Here is a 19,678-nt window from a genome sequence, read left to right on the forward strand (position 1 = left end):
AAAGCCTTATTGAAAGCACCTCTCCTCCAAGACGCCTTCCCCAACCAGGCCCTAATTTCCTCAAGTCCCACTCCCTTCTGCATCACCCTTCCGCTTGGATTTGCATCCTTTATTCACTTCTCCCCCAGCCCCACAGCACTCATGACCGTATCTGTAATTTATTTCTATCAATGTCTGTGTCCCCCTCTAGACTGTAAGCTCATCGTGGGCAGGGAACATGTCTACCAACTCCCGTTTATTGTATTCTCCCAACTGCTTAGTCCAGTGCTCTGCACACAGTAAGGGCTCAATAAATTGGATTGATTAGTGTTTGACTGATTGAACTCCTTCCCCTTTCAAATTCTCCTGTCCACAGTACCCAACTGGCATTGCCCTCCTAAAAGCCCACCTCCCCTAGGAGGCTTTCTCCGATCTCCTCGACGTGCATTCATCATCCACTTATTTATTTATCCTGTCACATTCCGGTGAGCAGCAGCAATAGAGCAATGTCTTTCTCCTGTGATGGACTCCTGGCCTCCTCTTTTACTGATCCCCGCTCCCAGCCCCACAGCACTTATATACATATCTGTGATTTATTTATTTATATTAATATCGGTCTCCCCCTCTAGACTATAAGCTCACTGTGGGCAGGGAATATGTTTATCGTTGATGGTGCTGATTACGGTACTGGTTAAGAGCTCACCACGGGGCAGGCACTGTTTTAAGTGCTGGGGTAGATTCAAGGTAATCTGGTTGGACACAGTCCCTATCCCTCATGGGTCTCACACTCTTAATCCCCATTTTATAGATGAGGAAACTGAGGCACAGAGAAGTAAAGTGACTTGCCCAAGGTCACCCAGCAGACATGTAGTGGACCTGAGACTAGAACCCAGATCCTTCTGACTCCCAGGTCCAGGCTCTATCCCCTAAGCCACGCTATTGTATGCTCCCAAGCAATTAGTACAGTGCTCTGCACACAGTAAGCGCTCAATAAATACGATAGAAGCAGCGTGCCTCAGTGGAAAGAGCATGGGCTTGGGAGGCCGAGGTCGAGGGTTCTAATCCCGTCCCTGCCATTTGTCAGCTGTGTGACTTTGGGCAAGTCACTTCTCTGTGCCTCAGTTACCTCATCTGTAGAATGGGGATTAAGACTGAGAGCCCCACGTGAAGCAACGTGACTACTTTGAATCTACCCCAGCGCTTAGAAAAGTGCTTGGCACATAGGAAGCGCTTAACAAGTACCATTATTATTAACAGTGCTTGGCACATAGTAAGCGCTTAACAAATACCATTATTATTATTATTATTATTATTATTATTGTTGTTGTTGTTGACTGATCGACTGACCGCCCGCCTTCCCCGCCCCTTGCTAGGTTGTAGGCTCGAGGTCAGGGTCGCGCTAGGCCACCAGGGGGCGCCCGACCCGCGTTCGGCCACCGGGAAGCGGGGGCGCCGGGGGGCGCGTTCGGCCACCAGGGGGCGCCCGGCCCCGCGCTCGACTTCCCCAGAAGGCGTCCAATAAGTAGCGTTAATGGCTGGATCGAGGGCAGACTTGAGCCCGCGGCGACGCGGGATGCGCCGGAACCAGCCACCGGGGCGTCACCCCTGCTCATTTTCCGCCGCACGCGAACGCCGAGGCGACCCAGTCACCCCACCGCCCCCGGGGAGTGCCGGCGGGGCACGCCCCGACACACGGAAACCCCCGCCCTGCCGGGCCCGGCCTCCACCCGCTCTCCCCCAACCTCGCCGGGCCCCAGGTGACCCCGGCTCCCAGCCCACCAACGTCGGGGAGCGTGGCCCAGAGGAAAGAGCCCGGGCCTGGGAGTCAGAGCTGAGTTCTAATCCCCGCTCCGCCTCCTGCCTGCTCTGTGACCTGGGCGGGTCACTTCCGTGCCCCTGTTACCTCATCCGTCAAAACCTGGCCCTTCTCCTACTGTATGGGACAGTACGTATTCCTCTGGAGCTCTCTCAGGGCTTAGAACAGTGCTTGGCACAAAAGAAACACTTAACAAATACCACAATGATTCTTATGCCCCAGCTCTCCTGCCGCCACAGCCATCACAGACCACTTGACGTGGGGACACTCTGACCTAAATCCCTCTCGCTGCAGGCTCAGCCGCTCCCTCTGACACTGCCCTCCCGGGCAGGAAGGAAGCTGATCCTATGGGAGAATCCTCCCACGCGATGGTTCAGGAGAACTGGGCCACGCGATTAAATCTTCCCGGTTCTACCCGAGGGAGCTGTTGACCTGCCCTTTAAGGGACGAGTCTTCCCCTCCCCGCTTTCGGGCTGGATCCTGACCTCCCCCCAGCAGTCCATAAACACCCAGAGGGACCCAAGAAGCCCAGGAGACCCTGGGCTCCCCCTCCACTCATTGGGCACAAAGTTGTGCTCACAGTGGACAAGGGCCTAGCGGGGAGGAGGAAGGAGTGATAGTCTAGCAAGTGTCGACCAAATCGGGACTCCCCCTCCCCTCCTCCCAGTTTCTATTTCATCCATCACCCCACCCCAGTCACCACTATGCCAACCTACTCCCTACTTCCCCGTCCCCCCGGGGTTTGGTCCATTCGGATTCCAGGGTCAGCCACACAGTTAACATGGCACCGAGTCCGCCTCTGGGTTTGAGGGAACCCTGGGGGAAAGAGGGAGAAGAATTCCAGGGGGAAAACTGAAGCAGGGAGCCAGACTCTTCCCCTGGCCGCTGGTCTGGCCGGGACAACACGTGGGACAAGGTGGGAAATTAATTGTCCCAAGGCTGTGGGGAGAGGAGGGAAATGGGGTATTTTGAAAGGGGCCGTGTCAGGGGAGGGAGCTAGGTTTGGGGTCAGGAGGGACAGCGGGACAGAGAGATGGACAGGGAACAACTAGTAATTCCCCACAGTAATAAATGACCATCTCAGGCATAGGGGTGAAGTGGTGTAGTGGAGAATGCCCAGGCCTGGGAGTGAGCAGGTCATGAGTTCTAATCCCAGTTCCGCCACTTGGCTTCGGTGTGACCTTGGGCAAGTCCCTTCACTTCTCTGTGCCAGTTACCTCATTTGTAAACTGGGGATTGAGACTGTGAGCCCCACGTGGCACAGGAACTGATTTGCCTGTATCCACTCGAGAGCTTAGTACGGTGCCTGGCACAGAGTAAACACTTAAAAGAAGAAGAGAAGAGAAGCAGCGTGGCTCAGTGGAAAGAGCACAAGCTTTGGAGTCAGAGGTCATGGGTTCGAATCGTGGCTCTGCCACTTGTCAGCTGGGTGACTGTGGGCGTCACTTAACTTCTCTGTGCCTCAGTTACCTCATCTGTAAAATGGGGATTAAGACTGTGAGCCCCACGTGGGATGACCTGATTCCCCTGTGTCTACCCCAGCGCTTAGAACAGTGCTCTGCACATAATAAACACTTAACAAATCCCAACATTATTATTATTACTTAAAAAATACCCCAATTATTATTTTTTGTAAACTAGACTGTAAGATCCCTGAGGGCCGGAACAGGATCTACTTTCGTATTCTCCCAAGTGCTCAGTGCAGTGCCCAGTCCCCCTTATATACAATTACAGAGTATATACAATTAATTTCCCACCTTGTCCCAAGTGTAATCCCATCCAGAACAGTATATACTACCTATCGATCAATTAATGCTATTTATGGAGCATTTACTATGTGCAGAGCACTGTACTAAGCACCTGGGAGAGTACAATCCAATAGAGGGAATGATGGATTATTTCGCACCTCTCACAGACGAATTGCCAGTTTCCTGGGAGGCAGAGGTCACATCTGCTAATCCTACTGTCTTCTCTCAAGTGCCCAGTACGATGGTCCCTGCCCACACAAAAGGCACTCAACCCCAAACTAGAGACGGATGGCTCCATGAAGGCTAGGGATTGACAGGTTCTCGGCAGGCTCCTGCATCTCGCTCCTCGGCCGTAAGCTCGTCTCTAGAGAAGCAGCATGGTCTAGTGGATAGAGCATGGGCCTGGGAGTCAGAAGGACCTCAGTTTTAATTCCGATGCTGGCACTTGTCTGTTGTGTGACCTCAGACAAGTTACCTAACGTGCCTGTACCTCAACTCCCTGGGGATTAAGTCTGTGAGCCCCACGGGAGACAGGGACCGTGTCCAACCCGATTTGCCTGGCTCCACCCCAGGGCTTAGTACAGTGCCTGGCACATAGAACTTAAATACCATAATGATGATTATTATTATTCGACTGAAAGCTCATTGTGGACAGGGAGTGCGTCTGTTCATCGTCATGTCGTCCTCTTCCAACCGCTTAGTAGTAATAATAATAACTATGATACTTGTTAAGCGCTTACTATGTGCCAAGCGCCGTTCTAAGCACTGAAGTAAATACAAGGTAATCAGGTTGGACACAAGCCCGGTCCCACATGGGGCTCCCAGTCTTAAACTCCGATTTACAGATGAGGTAACTGAGGTACATCCAAGTGAAGTGATTTTTAAAATAATGACGATGGTATTTGTTAAGCGCTTACTCTCTGCCAAGCACCGTTGTAAGCGCTGGGGTACACACAAGGTAATCGGGTCATCCCAGGTGGGGCTCTCAGTGTAAATCCCATTTTACAGACGAAGTAACTGAGGTACATCCAAGTGAAGTGATCTGCCCATCACCCAGCAGACGGGCGGCGGAGCTGGGATTAGAACCCGCGTCCTCCAGCTCCCGAGCCCGTGGTCCTGCCGCTGGGCCGTGCCGCTCCCCTAGGCCAGTGCTCTGCACACGGGAAGTGCTCAATCAATAGGATTGAATGAATGAAGGAGCGAATGTCTGTCGGGTAATGCCTTTATTCGCGCTGATACCACTGCCCCGCAACTCTGAGCTTCCCTCCGCGTAACAATCCGCACCCTGGCGCCGGCTCTCTTTCCACGGTCCCGGCCCGGAGGCCCCGCGAGGCCTTCCGCCCGGCCCGGGGTCGCGCACGCTCTCCCTCCGGCCTCTCTCCTGCCCTCCGTGCCCACCCAGGGGTGGGGGGGGGAGGGGGCGATCCCCCTCCCCCACTTGTGGGACCCCCCGACTCCCAACCCAAGGGCCCGGGGAAGGCCGCGGCATCTCCCCGCCGGCGCTCGGACCTCCGGCCTCCCCGGGGGACGACGACACGAGGTTGGGGGGTGGGGGGTTCGTGCGTTCCTCGGGACCTTCGGGTGGGAGCGGGGGGACGCACACCCCCCCCCCCCGGGACCCCTCCCCGAATCGGGGGAAGGGAAAGGGGGCGACGCCTCCAACCGAGTTGGAGTGGGCGAAGGGAGGCCGGGCGGAGAGGCCCGACCTCACCCCGACACCTCCCGCGCCGCTCCGGCGCCCCCTCGCGGCCGGCCGCGCTCAGACGAGGTAGCCGTCCTTGGCGCCGGGGGCGGGCTCGGCGCTCTTGACCTTGACGTAGATTGGGGCGGGGCCGGCGTCGCAGGGGGCGGGGTCTGCCGCGGCGGCGGCGGCGGCGGCTGCGCAGGGCGCGAGGGGCAGGTCCTCGGGGGCGGCGCAGGGGGGCGGGGCGTACTTGCGGCGCAGCGATTGGCTGACGTTCTGCGTGGGGTAACCCAGGAGGCGGGGGAGGCCGCCCCCTCGCCCGCCGGACGAGCACGAAGGCGCCATGGCGTCCTCTCTGTGGAAAACAACAGCGGGCGTGAGGGGGCCTCCTCCTGCTCCTCCTCCTGCTCCTCCTCCTGCTCCTCCTCCTGCTCCTCCTCCGGCTCCTCCGCCGGCCCCTCCGCCGGCCGCCGCGCTTTTCTTTCAGCTATTGCCCCTTCGGTCGGACCCTCGGCGCTGCTTAGCCCTCGAGACGATGCTGTTTATGGAGCGCCCACCGGGTGCGCAGCACTGCGCCAAGCGCTGGGGAAGGACGGCTCGGCAACGGAGGGAGACGGGACCTGCCCGGCGGCGGGCGCACAGTCTAGAGGGGGGGACGAGGACACACGGCGAAACCGACCGAGTAGACCAGGCGTCAAAGGCATCGAGGGCCTACTCTGCGCGGACTCCGGTTCCGAGCGCTTAGGGGAGGAGCCGGAGATGGAGTCGGGCCCGTCCCTCGCACGCATCCTTCTAGTCATTCATTCAGTAGTATTTATTGAGCGCTTACTATGTGCGGAGCACTGGACTAAGCGCTTGGAATGGACAAATCGGTAACAGAGAGAGACAGTCCCTGCCCTAGGACGGGCTTACGGTCTAGACTGGGAGCCCGGGCTTGGGTAGGGGTTGTCACTATTGGTTGCTGAATTGTACTTTCCAAGCGCTTAGCGCAGTGCTCCGCACACAGTAAGCGCTCAATCAATACCACAGAACGAATGAATCCTTCTTTTGTTCCTCTCCTCCCTCTAGCCACCTCAGTTATGCACTCCATGGCAGTGGGCAGGGACTGTCCCTATCTGTTGTTGACTTGTACATTCCAAGCGCTTAGTACAGTGCTCTGCACACAGCACTCAATCAGTACGACAGAACGGATGAATCCTTCTTTTGTTCCTCTCCTGCCTCTAGCCACCTCAGTTATGCACTCCATGTCAATGGGCAGGGACTGTATCTGTTGCCGATTTGTACATTCCAAGCGCTTAGTACAGTGATCTGCACATAGTAAGCGCTCAGTAAATACTATTGAATGAATGACTTTATTGAGTTCTGCTCTGGGCAGAACGCCGTACTGAGTGCTGGGGAGAGGACAGCACGACCGAATCGGCAGGCACCTTCCCGACCCAAAACCTTCTTCTGTTCCTCTCTTGTCTCCTGCCTAAAGCCACTTCAATCGAGCACTCGGTGGTACTCATCGAGCGCCTACTCTGTGCAGGGCACTGTACCGAGTGCTTGGGGGAAGACAGTTGGACGAGTTAGCAAACTCGTTCCCTAGCCACAACCTTCCTCTGTTCCTTCCTCTCCTGCTACCTACCTATCACCACTTCCATCGTGCACTCAGTGGTATTTATTGAGCACTTAGTCTGCAGACTACTGAACTGAGCGCTCGGGAGAGGACAGGACAGTAGAGTTGGCAGACACAATCCTCTGTTCTTTCCTCTCCTGCCTATTGCCACTTGGATCGCGCACTCGGTGGTGTTTATTGAGCGCTTACTCCTCAGAGTACTGAGCTGAGTGCTTGCGAGAGGACAGCACAGCAGAGTTAGCAGACACGTTCCCTACCCGCAACCTTCCTACCTACTGCTGCTTCAGTCACACATTCGGTGGTATTTATTGAGAGCTTACTCTGTGCAGGGCACTGTACTAAGGCCCAGTTCTGGCTCCATTCTCACCAGAAAGAACGGTTACCTATTGGGCACCCAAGGCCGGGCCTAGTGGATTAAGCCTCACCTTCGGCCCTGTTCCAGAAGGGAGTGATGGGCGACCACAACCTGACCCCCCCCCATTTTGGGGATTGGAGAGACACAAGTTCTGCCCAATGAGTTGCCTTCTAGGGAATTTTGGTGACCCTGCAGTTGGGGGGCGGGGAAGGGAGGTGTCCAGACCCGCACCTCTCCCTCTCCGGCCCCCAATTTCTCCCTCTTCTTCTTCCCTCTCTTCCAGGATGCCCCCCCGGGGGGCACTAGTCAGTTCTGGTATCAGTCTCTATTTTTTCTATTTTTATTTCTAGCCGATGCTGGATGGAATTATCGATTTAAATAAGCGTTTCTAAAGCCCGGCACCTGCGCAGATCGGGGTGGGGTGAGGGGTTCGGAAACTCCATGGGACGCATGCCCTGCCCTTGAGGGGCTCACAGTCTATGGAGCCAGACGAGAGAGACATGCAAGAGGTGTTGGGGTCGAAGGGGGGTGGGAGACGCCCAGAAGCCATGCACGGGCGGGAGGAGACGTGCTGCAGTTCTACGGTGGCGGATGCAGGGGGGTGGGTGTTGGGAGGCGGGGGGGTCCCCCGGAGCAGCATGCACCATGCATCAGGTTTTACCTGATTTCGCTGGCCAGATCGCAGGGGCCACCGCCCCCGACCCCGCCGCCGTTGCCGAAGCCGAAGCCGTTGCCTCGGCCGCCGCCGGCCCCGGCGCAGCAGCAGCAGACGAGACCCCAGATTCCAAGGAAGAGGCAGGCCAGCATGAGGAGGGAGCCCAGCACGGCTCCGATGATCATGCCCACTCGCCGGGCATCTGTGGAGAAAAGGCCAGGGGGATGGCGGGGGGAGAGGGGGGCGGTCGGCATGGGGAGGGACTCGGGGACCACCTCCGCCTGCCTCCCGGGTGCCCACCCGTCCCTCCCACCCATCGCCCACCCCCACCTACCTTTGACTTTGACTTCCACCACGCACACGCTGTAGCCCACGTAGTTGGCCACGGTGCACTGATACAAGCCGTTGTCTTCTTTCGAGATGTCCTTCAGCACGAGGTCTCCGTTGCTGAGTCCGGAGCCTGAGAGAGAGGAGAGGGGGCGGGAGTCAGTCCTAGCAGCCTGCGAGGTTGGTGGGGCGATCGGGAGGGGGTCGTCTCTGCCCTCTGCCCTGTTTCTGTAGGACCAGGCCCGATATGGGCAGGGAATGTATCGCAGTGTCCTCTCCCAAGTGCTTAGTACAGGGCACTCAGTGAGTGCTCTATAAATGCCACTGATAGTATTGTACTAACCCATGATTGATTGTATTGTAGTCTCCCAAGCGCTTAGTGCAGTGCTCCACTCAATAAATACCATTGGTTGGTTGGCCAACAGTTAATTCTCTCCCAGTGCTTAGTACAGGGTTCTGCACCCAATAAGCACTTAATAAATACCATTACTACTACTGGGAAGTAGCGTGGTCTGGTGGAAAGAGCACAGGCTTGGGACTCAGAGGACATGGGTTCTAATGCCGGCTCTGCCACTTGTCTGCTGTGTAACCTTGGGCTGGTCACTTCACTTCTCTGTGTCTCAGTTACCTTATCTGCTTAATGAGGATTAAGAATGTGAGCCCCACATGGGACAGGGACTGTGTCCAACCCGATTACCTTGTATCTGCCCCAGTGCTTAAAACAGTGCTTGGCACATAGTGAGCACTTAACAAATACTGCAATTACTATTATTACTACTACCTGGATGCCTGTTGCGGCCTTCTTCCTAATTCCAGTGTGTGAACATAATGTGTGTCTGCCTGTGTCTCCCCCAGCAGACAGGAGGGTGGGGAATGACGTTCTGGCTTCTGTTGTATCCTGTTGTATTCCCCCCCGAGAAGCGCTCAGTACAGAGCTGAGCACTCAACAGAGGCTCAATGAATGCCAGTGGAATGGGATTCCACGGGTCCCCAAAAGTTGTGTTAGGACCCAGAGCCTGAAGTCAACTGGGGGGAGTGTGGGCCGTTAAATTGGGGGACCCCCAGGGTCATGCAAAATGCCCTTGCCCCCATCAACTTCTATTGCTTGTTTACTCTCCCAAGCAATCAATACAGTGCTATGCACACAGTAGCTGCTAAGTCCTATTGATCAATTAGATTATGAACTCCTTCAGGGCATGAAATAGGTCTTCCATGCTATTGCGCTCTCCCAAATGTGTAATACAGTGCTCTGCACACAGTAGGTGTTTGTACATACTGATTATATCTCCCCGGAAAACTGTCAGTTCCCTGAAGTCAGGGATGATCTTTTCTAAGTCTTGAACTCTTAGTGTAGTATGTACTGAACACCTACTGGGGGTTTTGAACTCTTAGTAGAGTGCTCAGCCCCCAGTAGGTGTTCAGATTATACCAGTGATTGATTGATTAATTATTTTGTGTCTTTCTCTCCTCATAGACTGTAAGGTTCCTGAAGGCAGGGATCATGTCTTCTAACTGAACTGTACTTTCTCAAACACTGTAGTGCTCTACACAAGTAGGTACTCAATAAATGCCATGGATGGATGGATGGATGGATGGATGGATGGATGGATGGATGGACTGTTTGGTGGGTGGCTAGATGCATGGATTTAAGACTCCAAGCTCGATGTGGGGTGTCTAGCACCTCTGTTATACTGTACTCTTTCATGCCCTTAGTAAAGTGTTCTGCACGCAGTAAGTGCTCAATATATACAACTGATTGGAGGGATGGATTGATGGATATGTGGATGGATGGACTGATGAATGGATAGATGGATGGGCAGATGTGTGGATGGCTAGATAAATGGAGGATGGATTTAAGACTATAAACTCTATGTGGGGAGGGATTATGTCTACCACTCTGTTATACTGTACTCTCCCAAGTGTTTAGTACAGTGTTCTGCACACAGTAATTTCTCAATATATACGAATGATTGGATGGATAGATGGATGGATTGGTGGGAGGTTGGATGAATGGATGCACGGGTGAATGGCTAGATGGATGAATGTGGGTGCGCGCCCCATCCCCAGCTTGCCCCACTGGCACCCCGGCCCCACTCACCGCTGGAGATGGAGGTGTGGTAGGACTCCTGGTAGGAAACCTCGGAGTGGTAACTGTGCTGGGAGTGGTAGGATCCGGCACGGTAGGGGTGGGTGGTGCTACTCAGCTTAGTCCATTTGTAGGCCAGGGGAGGCGTGCCTCCGTTGGCAAAGCACTTCAGCACCAGGTCGTTGCCGTAGCTCATGCGGCCCTCGGTCCAGCACACGGGCACCGCGGGCCTCGCTGCCGTGGAGGACGGGTGGGTGGCCGAGGCGGGGAAGGGAGGGAAGAAGATGATGGGACAGTAAGGAGTGAGGTCAGCCGATTGGAGGAGCCTCGTGGCAACCCCTTCTCTACCTCACCCCCAGCGTGACCCATTCGGGAAGCCCTCACCCTGAATCACATCCCCTGGCCTCCGTGGGCCATTTGGGCCAGCCCCCTGCCTCCGGGCGGGTGATGAATCCCTCTGGGAAAGAGGGCGTTGGTTCTTCTGTTTGGAGAAATTCCCCAGGGGTGGGAGTGTCACACCCTCTTTCGATTGCCTTGGCCCAGGACTAATCTCCTTGACTATCCAGGAAGTCCCTCCCTACATCCGACCTCCTGCTTTCCCGCCTTAATCCACTTCCTCCTGTTTGGGCCTCGTCCCAAACAGTAGCCAGTTAGCATCCTCCCCCTCCCAGCTCAGGGAAACCTGCCAGGGCCAGTGGCCGAGCGGAGGGACCACAGGACTGGGAGTCATGACACCCGAGTTCTAATCCCGGCCCTGCCCCTGGCTGGCTGTGTGACCTTAGGCAAGTACTCAGCCTCTCTGGGCTTTATTTTCCTCAGCTGTACAGTAACAATAAGATAGATCGTGAGCCTCATGTGGGACAGGGACTATGTCCGACCTGTTGGTCTCGCATCTGCCCCAGTGCTTATCATAGGGTAAGTGCTTAGTCAGGGCTCCAATCATTATGATGATAATTTTTATTCAAGATGGGGGTTCTCTTCTCCAAGATAACTGCCCCCACTGATTCCTCTAAAGGATACCACATCCCTGCCTTCTCCCACTGGTTCCCTCCTCAGGGTTCTGGAGTCCTTGGTAAAGAGCAGCGAGACGCAGTGTGGTGCAGTGGATAGACCCCAGGCCAGGAAGTCAGAAAGACCTGGGTTCTAATTCTGACTCCACCATTGTCTGCTGTGGGACCCAAGGGCAAGTTCATTTCACTTCTCTGGGCCTCAGTCCCCTCATCTGTAAAATGGAAATTAAGACTGGGAGCCCCATGTGGGACACAAACTGTGTCCAACCTTATTAAATTGTATCTACTCCAGCGCTTAGTATAGTGTCTGTCACATAGTAAGCATTTAACAAATACCATTTTTTTAAAAGTGGGACATGGACTGTGTCCAACCTGATTAACTTGTATCTACCCTAGCGCTTAGTACAGTGCTTGGCACATAGTAAGCACTTAACAAATACCATTTTTTTAAAATGTGGGACATGTGCAGTGTCCAGCCTGATTAACTCGAATCTACTTAGCGCTTAGAACTAGGCCTGGCACATAGTAAACACTTAACAAATACCTTTTTTTTTTTAATATGGGACATGGACCGTGTCCAACCTGATTAACTTGTATCTGCCCCAGCCCTTAAATCAGTGCCTGATGCAGTAAGTGCTTAACAAAGACTATTTTAAAAAAAAAGTGATACATGGATGTATCCAACCTGATTAACTTGTATCTACCCCAGCGCTTAGTACAGTGCCTGGCACATAGTAAGCGTTTAACAGAATACCATTTTTTTAAAAAGTAGGACATGGACTGTGTCCAACCTGATTAACATATCTATCCCAGAGCTTAGTTAGATGCCTGGCACATAGTAAGCACTTAATAAATACCATTTTTAAAAAAAGTGGGACATGGACTGTGTCCAACCTGATTAACTTGTATCTACCCCATTACTTAGAACAGTGCCTAGCACATAGTAAGCATTTAACAAATACCATTATTTTAAAAAGTGGGACATGGACCGTGTCCAACCTGATTAGCTTGTATCTACCCCAGAGCTTAGTTCAATGCCTGGCACATAGTGAGCATTTAACGAATACCATTTAAAAAGAAAGTGGGACATGGACTGTGTCCATCCTGTAAGCCCAGCGCTTAGTATAGTGGCTGGCACATAGTAGGCACTTAAATACCATTTTTAAAGAGCAGGGGGAGGACAGAAGAGGGAGTGGGGCTTTCCACCCCCACCCCTCGGGTCGATGGAGGGATCCAGATGGGGTGGGGTGAGGGGACGAACCTTGGACGGTGACGATGACCTTGCGGGAGGCCATGGTGGTCTTCTTGACCCGGCACTCGTAGGTGGCCGTGTCGGCGACCTGCAGGTTCATGAGGTTGATGGAGGCGTCGTACTGGCTGGGGTCTGGGGCGGCGAAGCGGACTCGCTGCTGCAGGTGCGGGAGGCTTCCCTGGTTGATGCGCTTGTCCTGGTAGCTGAGGAACTGGGGGGTGGGGCAGTGGGGGGAGGGTGAGCGCCTGGGGACTCCAGAGGCCCGGCCCTCCCGCCCCCGGCCCCGCCGGACACTTACCACGTTCTCCCGGTGCGAAGGATCCGAGTTGAGCTGCATCCACTCGATGTCCAGCCCGTTGGGGCCATAATCCTCGGGGTCCAGCATGTAGGGGCAGCCCAAGCGGACATTGTCCCCTTCGGCCAGGTACAGGACCTCCTGGCCGTCCCCGCTGATGCGGACCGCGGAGAGCAGGGCTGGGGGACGAGGAGCAGGAGAGGGGATGACAGAGTTATTATCATTATTCATAATAATAATTGCTTCTAGGCTGTGAGCCCGTTGTTGGGTAGGGATTGTCTCTGTTGCTGAATTGTACTTTCCAAGCGCTTAGTACAGTGCTCTGCTGTACTGGGCTGGGGGCGCCCTCGCCCTGGACGGATGGGTTGGCACATGGGCGAGGGGTGGGGGCAGGGAGAGCAGGGTTGGAGGAAGCCGGGGTCGGGGAGGGAGGGAGAACTGAGGGGAGGGGGCCTGTGGGAGAGGGGGCGGGGTGAGGAGACCAGGATTGGGGGGTGGGGTGTACATGAGAGTGAAAGCGAAGAGGTGAAATTGTATGTGTGGGTGTTTGAATGTGTGGATTTGTCTCTAGGACAGAGCCCTGAGGGACAGACACTCTGAATGTGTGTATTTTGTGTCTCTGAGACCCCTAATGTGAGTGTATGGGAGGGTTTGTGCGGGGAATGTGACTATAGTGTATTTGGGGGAGGGGGGACCCTGTGTTTGAGAGTGTGGGAATGTTTGTGTGGGAGTGTGACTGTAGTGTGGAGGGGTATCTATGTGTAAGTGAGACTCTGTGTGTGTGACTGGCTGTGAGATTGTGTGTGAGAGTGATGGAATGTGAGTGAGACTGCGTATGTTTCACTTCTCTGGGGATTCAGACTGTGTCTTCTCTGTCCATTCTCGTCAGCCACCCCTGGGACGTATTGGACAACGATCCTGTCTACCAATTCTATCGTATTGGACTTTCCCAAGCGCTTAGTACAGTGCTCTGCACACAATAAGCGCTCAAGAAATATCACTGATTGTGAGCTTCTGTGGCTGAGACTGCCTACCCGTGTGTGTGTTGTAGAAGTAATAATATTGATTCATCTGTGCCTGTGTTTATGTATATTCGTTCATTCAGTCATATTTATTGAGTGTGGACTGCGTGCAGAGTGCTGTACTAAGCGCTCAGGAGAGTACACTACGGTAATAAGCAGGTACATTCGCTGCCCATAATGAGCTTGCAGTCTAGGGAGGTGGTGCTTGTGGCATGGTGTGTGTGTGTGTGTGTGTGTCCAAATGAGTCAGGAGATGTTTGTGTGTTTGTATCTATATGCCCCAGGGTGAATGTGTACGCCTCTGGGCCTGCTGATGAGCATATGCGTGCTTATAATTGGGTGGTGGGACTTGCGTGTGTGTGTGTTTGTATGTGAGTCTCTGAGCCTGTGTGAGATCATGCGTGTGTTTATGTCTTCTATTATTTCTGTGTGTGTCTGCCTCTGGGTATCTGTGTCTCTAGCTTTGTGTCTGAGTTTTGTAGGAGTATGTGTGTGGTTGTATCCGTGTGTTTGTGTGCTTCTCTTTCCGTATATTGGTATCTCTGCCTTGGTGCTTCTGAGCCCGTGTGAGACCATGTGTGAGTGTGTCTTTGTGTATTTGGATGTCTTCCCCTGTGGATCTGTGTCTCTGTCTTTATGTCTCCAAGACTTGTGGGAACATGGTGGGGGGGGGGGGGGTATCTGTGTAGGTGCGTGCCTCTCTCTATGGATATGTGTCTCTGTCTATGTGTGTCTCTGAGCCTTGTGGAGTGTGTGTGTGGTTGTATCCGGGTATGTGTGTGTCTGTCTCGGTGGATGTGGATCTCTGTCTTTGTGTCTCTGAGCCTTGTGGGAGTATGTGTGTGTGCGTGTGAGTGTGTCTATGTTCTCGAATGAAGAGGGCTTGGGATGATTGTCTGGCCAGGGGAGGGGGGGCTGATGGTCGGGGACACACACACACACACACACACACCCAGGCGGGTCTCGGAGCGTCTGCCCCCCCAGTTCTCCCTGAGTCAGCGGAGACCCTCCCCGGCCGTGGCCCGGCCCAGCCGGCTCTTTCTGTCCGGACCCCGGACCCCAGCACCTCCCAGCCCGCAGCCCTGGCCCCAGAACTGCCCCCCCCCCCGTCCCCTGCCCCGCGGCAGCTCCCCTCTAACCTCCCCTCAGCAGCCTTTCCTCCAACCTCCCTGCAGCAGCCTCCCCTCCGGCTTTCTCCCTTCAGCAGCCTCCCCTCCGGCCTCCACCCCGCGGCAGCCTCCCCTCCGGCCTCCTCCCCACAGGGGCCTCCCCTCCAGCCTCCTTCCCGCGGCCGAGGACGGACCCGGGGAACCGGTCAGACCCGCCGCCCCGCCCGCCCGCGGCCCAGAAATGCCTTTGCCCCAACCTCCTCCCCCCTCCGAGACCCCCAGGACCCTCCCCGCGGCTCCCCCAGCCCCCCGCTCCCTCCAGCGCCCCTGGGGCATGCTCCGTCTCTGCCGACGCTCTGTCTCTGTCTCCTTCCTCCCTGCTCATCTCTCGGTCCCTCGGTGTCTCTCCGTCTCACCCTGACTCTAGGTTCCTGTCCGTCTCTCTCCGCCTTTCCGTTTCTCTGCCGGCTCTCTCTGGCTCTGCCGGCTTCTCTCTGGCTCTGCCTGAGCCCGTCTCCCTCTCTGCTTCGTGGTCTCCCTGTCTCTGGGTCTCTCTGTCTGCCCCGTCTCTCTTTTCTCTCTGTCTCTTGTCTCTCCCCTTCTGTCTCCATCCTTCTCCGGCTGTTGATCTGTCTTTACGTCTGCGCTTCGCAATCAGCCGCACCATTCAGCACGCTCACCAACTCATCCGTTGACACGCACACACACACCCCACAAATCACCCCCATACTCACACACTCATAAACGCTCGACGTCCACACACCTCTCGCTCACAACCTCCCCGCCACTCCCATAAATCCTCTTTTTTCCCTTTCAAGTCTCTCTGAGTTTCTACCTCTCTCTGTCACTCATACTTGCATAGATCCACACCAGCACGCGCTCACAAACACGTCCACACCCATACACAACCCATGGACACAGTCCCATACCAGCACACGTGCACAAACACATGCAGCTCATACACAACTACAGACAGAGCCGCGCAGATCTACACCCAAACACCCTCAGCAGGTACACAAGCACACCAGATACACTCGCACAGCCTCCCCCTCAAAAACACAACCACAAACCTGCCCCCCCCCCCCCCCGACACAGGCTCTGGCCACAGGATGGGTTTTCTTTTGAGGGGGGTTTCCTTCCCCCTCAGTTCGGGACTCCCCATCTGCCCCGCGCCCTCCCCTCCTCAGACCCCTTGAACCCCGGCGCCGACGGGACAGCAGGACGAGCCTGAGAAAAGGGAAGGAGGAGGAGGATAATAATAATCATAATAATGGTACTTGTTAAGCGCTTACTAGGTGCCGGCACTATTCTAAGCACTGGGGTAGATGCAAGTTAACCAGGTCGGACACAGTCCCTGTTCCACATGGGGCTCACACTCTCATCCCCATTTTACAGATGAGGTAACTGAAGCTCAGAGAAGTGAAGTGCTTGCCCAAAGTCACCCAGCAGACATGTGGTGGAGCGGGATTAGAACCCAGGTCCTTCTGACTCTTTGGCCCGGGTTCTTACCCACCAAGTTACTCTGGGGAAGATGGGGGGCGGGTCGATGAAGAGGAGGGGGGAAGGGAGCAGGGAGAAGAGGAGGAGGAGGTGGGAGGAAGGACGAGGAAGAGAAGGAGGGGCAAGAGGAAGAGGGGAAAGAAGAGGAGGGAGGGCTAACGGCTGAGGCTGAGACTTTGGTTCACCGTCCGTCCCATCCCATCCTATCCTATCCCGTCCCATCCCAGCCGGACCCGGTGTGTCCCGGGTTGCCTCCGCTCATTAGCGATAAGGATCCCTATCTCAGCGCGGCGTGGCTCAGGGCCGCCCGGGGCGGGCAAGCAGGCTGGCACGGAGCCCGTGAGCACGGCCCGCTGCCTACAGGCCGGGGAACCACCGGACCCAAGGGTGAGGGAGGACCCTGGCAGGTCATCTCCTCCACGCCCCTGCCTCCGAGCGGGAGAGATGCTCCCCCAGCGCCCGCTTCCCTCTCTCCCTCCTCCCGCGCCCGGCTAAAAGTTTGCTCCGAGTCTAGCCTCAACCCGGCCTGCTGCAGATTGAGGCGGGAAGAACCAAAGTGTGGGGCCGGGAGGCTTTCTCCAGCCTGGGCGAGGCGGGACCGGGGAGAAGCAGGGGATTGGGGTGTCTCCCCGGAAGGCGGGGGAGGGGGGGTTCACACACTCTCTCGCCCACACAGGGACGCAGGGACGCGTCAGCAGCGGCTTGGAGCATCACAAACTCTTGGATGCGCGGACGAGAATCCGGCCAGGTTCACTATACCCTACTTACCCCCATCCCACCCCGCTCCGTCTCCCTGTTTCTCTGTCTCTGTCTCTCTCGGTCCCTGTCTCTGTCTTTCTCCCTCACACACACCCCTCCGGTACCCAGAGACACATATTCAACAGCCTTTATGCACCTCACAGACGCACACGCACGCACTCGCTCACACCACTCTGGCGCCCAGAGATACGAATTCAGAAACCTTTTTGCACCTCATAAACAACGGGACACATTTTTTACTTCCCCAAGGACAAACGTAGGGATACCCAGAGGTGCCATAGAGACAGGAATACTGAAGATACAAAGATACCTCCAGAGATGAATTTCCACAGAGACGCCCAAATTCACACCCACCGATATACACCCACAGAGACCCAAAGCTACCCACAGAGACACATAAATTCAATCCCACGGAGAACACAGATATGCACCCACAGAGATACAAAGATGCCCACAGCGACAAATTTCCACAGAGACACATTCATAACCCTCAGAGGCAAATTCACACCCAGAGAGAACACAGATATACACCCACGGAGACCCAAAGGAACCCACGGAGACACACAAATTCACTACCACGGAGACCCAAAGATACCCATAGAAACACACCAATTTACTCCTAGAGAGTCGCAAAGATACTCATAGAGATACATAAGTGGTCCCACAGACACACAGAGAAATTCACACAGATATACACAAATTCACTCATACACACATACACCCAGAGACGCATAGTTATACTTCCAGAGGTCTATAGATATGTACCCCCAAAAATATCTAGGGGGACACAAGAAACGGGCAAATCCCCACAGGGGTACACACACACACACACACACACACACACACACACACGGAGTTACGTATTAGAGACCACAACCCAGACAAAGATACCTGCAAGCTTGCAGGTGCTCAGGGTCTCATACAGATCCTAACGCAGACACTCAGACACACAGTCGCTCTCCCGGGCCCACGGTCACGCCTCCACCCAGATCCACGAACACACTCTGCCACAAGCGTCTCCTCCACCCAACAGAGGGGTTCTCCCCTCCCCTCCCCGTTCCCCTTTCCCTCCATCCCACCCCTCTCCACAGCCCAGAGTGACTTGGGCAAGTCACTTCACTTCTCTGTGCCTCAGTTCTCTCATCTGTAAAATGGTGGGGGGGGGGGTGTTAAAACCGTGAGCCCCATGTGGGACAGGGATTGGGCCCAACTTGATTAGCTTGGATCTACCCCATCGTTTAGTACATAGTAAGCGCTTAACAAGTACTACTAAAAAAGAGGAGTGGGGGTTCTCCTTCTTCATCCCCAGAGGGGTTTCCCCTCTATTATCTCATCACCAGCCCGGGCCGCTCCAGGTCTAGGAATTGGAGTACGGGGAACCGGTGCTCTCCCTCCGAAGACCCCGAGAATCAGACCCTGTCCCCCCACCCTCGCCCCCGACCCTCGCCGGCTCCAAATCCCCTTCCTCACGCGCCGGGGGGGCCGGCGGCAGTAGAAAGAGTGAGAGAAAAGTCTGCAGCCCATCAGAGAAAACGCCAGCTCACAGTCCCAATGTGGAAACAGGACTTTCACACAGAGACCCCAACCGCAGCCTTCTGCGACCCCCTCTCCGGCCCCCAGAGAGGTCAGGGGCCACAGCCCCGAGATGACCCAGGCGAGACTCCTCCCCACTCCCCCCTTTCCCACCCAAAGCCACCAAGCAGGATAGATACGTTCCAACGCGAGAGCGCTGGGGAATCGGGGAACGAGGCACCCCTAAACTCTCCTCTATTGGCTGGATCCCCCAGCCTCACGCCCACCCTCCCCCAAAAATCCCCCCTGCTTATTCCCGTGCACGGGAAGCGCAGAGTTTCTCCTGTCTCTCCCATCCGGGCTGGAAGTTCACTGTGAGTCTCACTCCGATCCAGCCTGCTGCATTCTCCGAGCCAGGCTGAAGTTAGTTGAGGGGGGGGGGGCGGTGCCGGACGGGAACGGAGATTCCCTCCGAACCCCAGATCTTCCTCTCGGGCCCCTCCCCGCTTACCTGGGCTCAGGCACAGGAGCAAAAGGTTCACGGCGAAGCGCCCTTCCATGGCTGGACAATTCCCCGAAGGGTCCGGGCACGGCTGGGCAGAGCTGGGGGAGGGGGAAGGGGGGCGCGCAGGGCCGGGGTCGGGAAGGGGTCTGGGGTCTCGGGGTGGGGGGGAGGGGGGGACGGGGGTCCTGGAAGGCTGGCGGAGGGGCGGAGGGGCGGGGGGCCGGGGCCGGGGCCGAGCGGACTGTGACCGGGAGCCGGGCGGGTCGGAGTTATTTCTACGGGAGGGAGGGGCCCCCCGCGCGCCGTAATTAGCGGGGTGACGAGGTGTCCTACCCCGGTATTAGCCGGCGCTCACCCAAGCGCTTCCCCGGGCCGCGGGGCGCGGGGCAGGAGGGGAGGGGGAGGAGCGGCTCGGGGGTGTGAAGGTGGAGGGGCGGAGGGGTGGG

The 19,678-nt window shown here is 55.8% G+C and overlaps 1 protein-coding gene and 1 non-coding gene across 2 annotated transcripts; one reads left to right on the top strand and one right to left on the bottom strand.

The window, feature by feature from the left end:
* Positions 1 to 5,302: 5,302 nt before the first annotated feature.
* On the bottom strand, positions 5,303 to 19,287 carry VSIG8 (V-set and immunoglobulin domain containing 8). The gene is made up of 7 exons (XM_029055492.2): positions 19,239 to 19,287; positions 12,829 to 13,004; positions 12,540 to 12,741; positions 10,281 to 10,502; positions 8,190 to 8,315; positions 7,862 to 8,057; positions 5,303 to 5,582 (listed from the first exon to the last, which is right to left on the bottom strand). The coding sequence occupies exons 1-7, from the start codon at positions 19,285 to 19,287 to the stop codon at positions 5,303 to 5,305; spliced, it is 1,251 nt and encodes a 416-aa protein (XP_028911325.1).
* MIR7412 (microRNA mir-7412) lies at positions 6,927 to 6,988 on the top strand. The gene has a single exon (NR_130415.1). It is a non-coding gene; the product is annotated as a microRNA mir-7412 (primary transcript).
* Positions 19,288 to 19,678: the final 391 nt, after the last annotated feature.

The sequence above is a fragment of the Ornithorhynchus anatinus genome, chromosome X5, assembly GCF_004115215.2.
Source record: "Ornithorhynchus anatinus isolate Pmale09 chromosome X5, mOrnAna1.pri.v4, whole genome shotgun sequence".
NCBI classification, from domain to species: domain Eukaryota; kingdom Metazoa; phylum Chordata; class Mammalia; order Monotremata; family Ornithorhynchidae; genus Ornithorhynchus; species Ornithorhynchus anatinus.

Excerpts from the sequence above, each read along its gene's own strand:
- VSIG8 (XM_029055492.2), bottom strand. The coding sequence starts at position 19,287 with ATGGAAGGGCGCTTCGCCGTGAACCTTTTGCTCCTGTGCCTGAGCCCA. Across the intron at positions 10,503-12,539 it reads GGTCATCGTCACCGTCCAAG|CGAGGCCCGCGGTGCCCGTG; the intron begins GTTCGTCCCCTC and ends CCTCCACGGCAG. Across the intron at positions 8,058-8,189 it reads GGTGGAAGTCAAAGTCAAAG|ATGCCCGGCGAGTGGGCATG; the intron begins GTAGGTGGGGGT and ends TTTTCTCCACAG.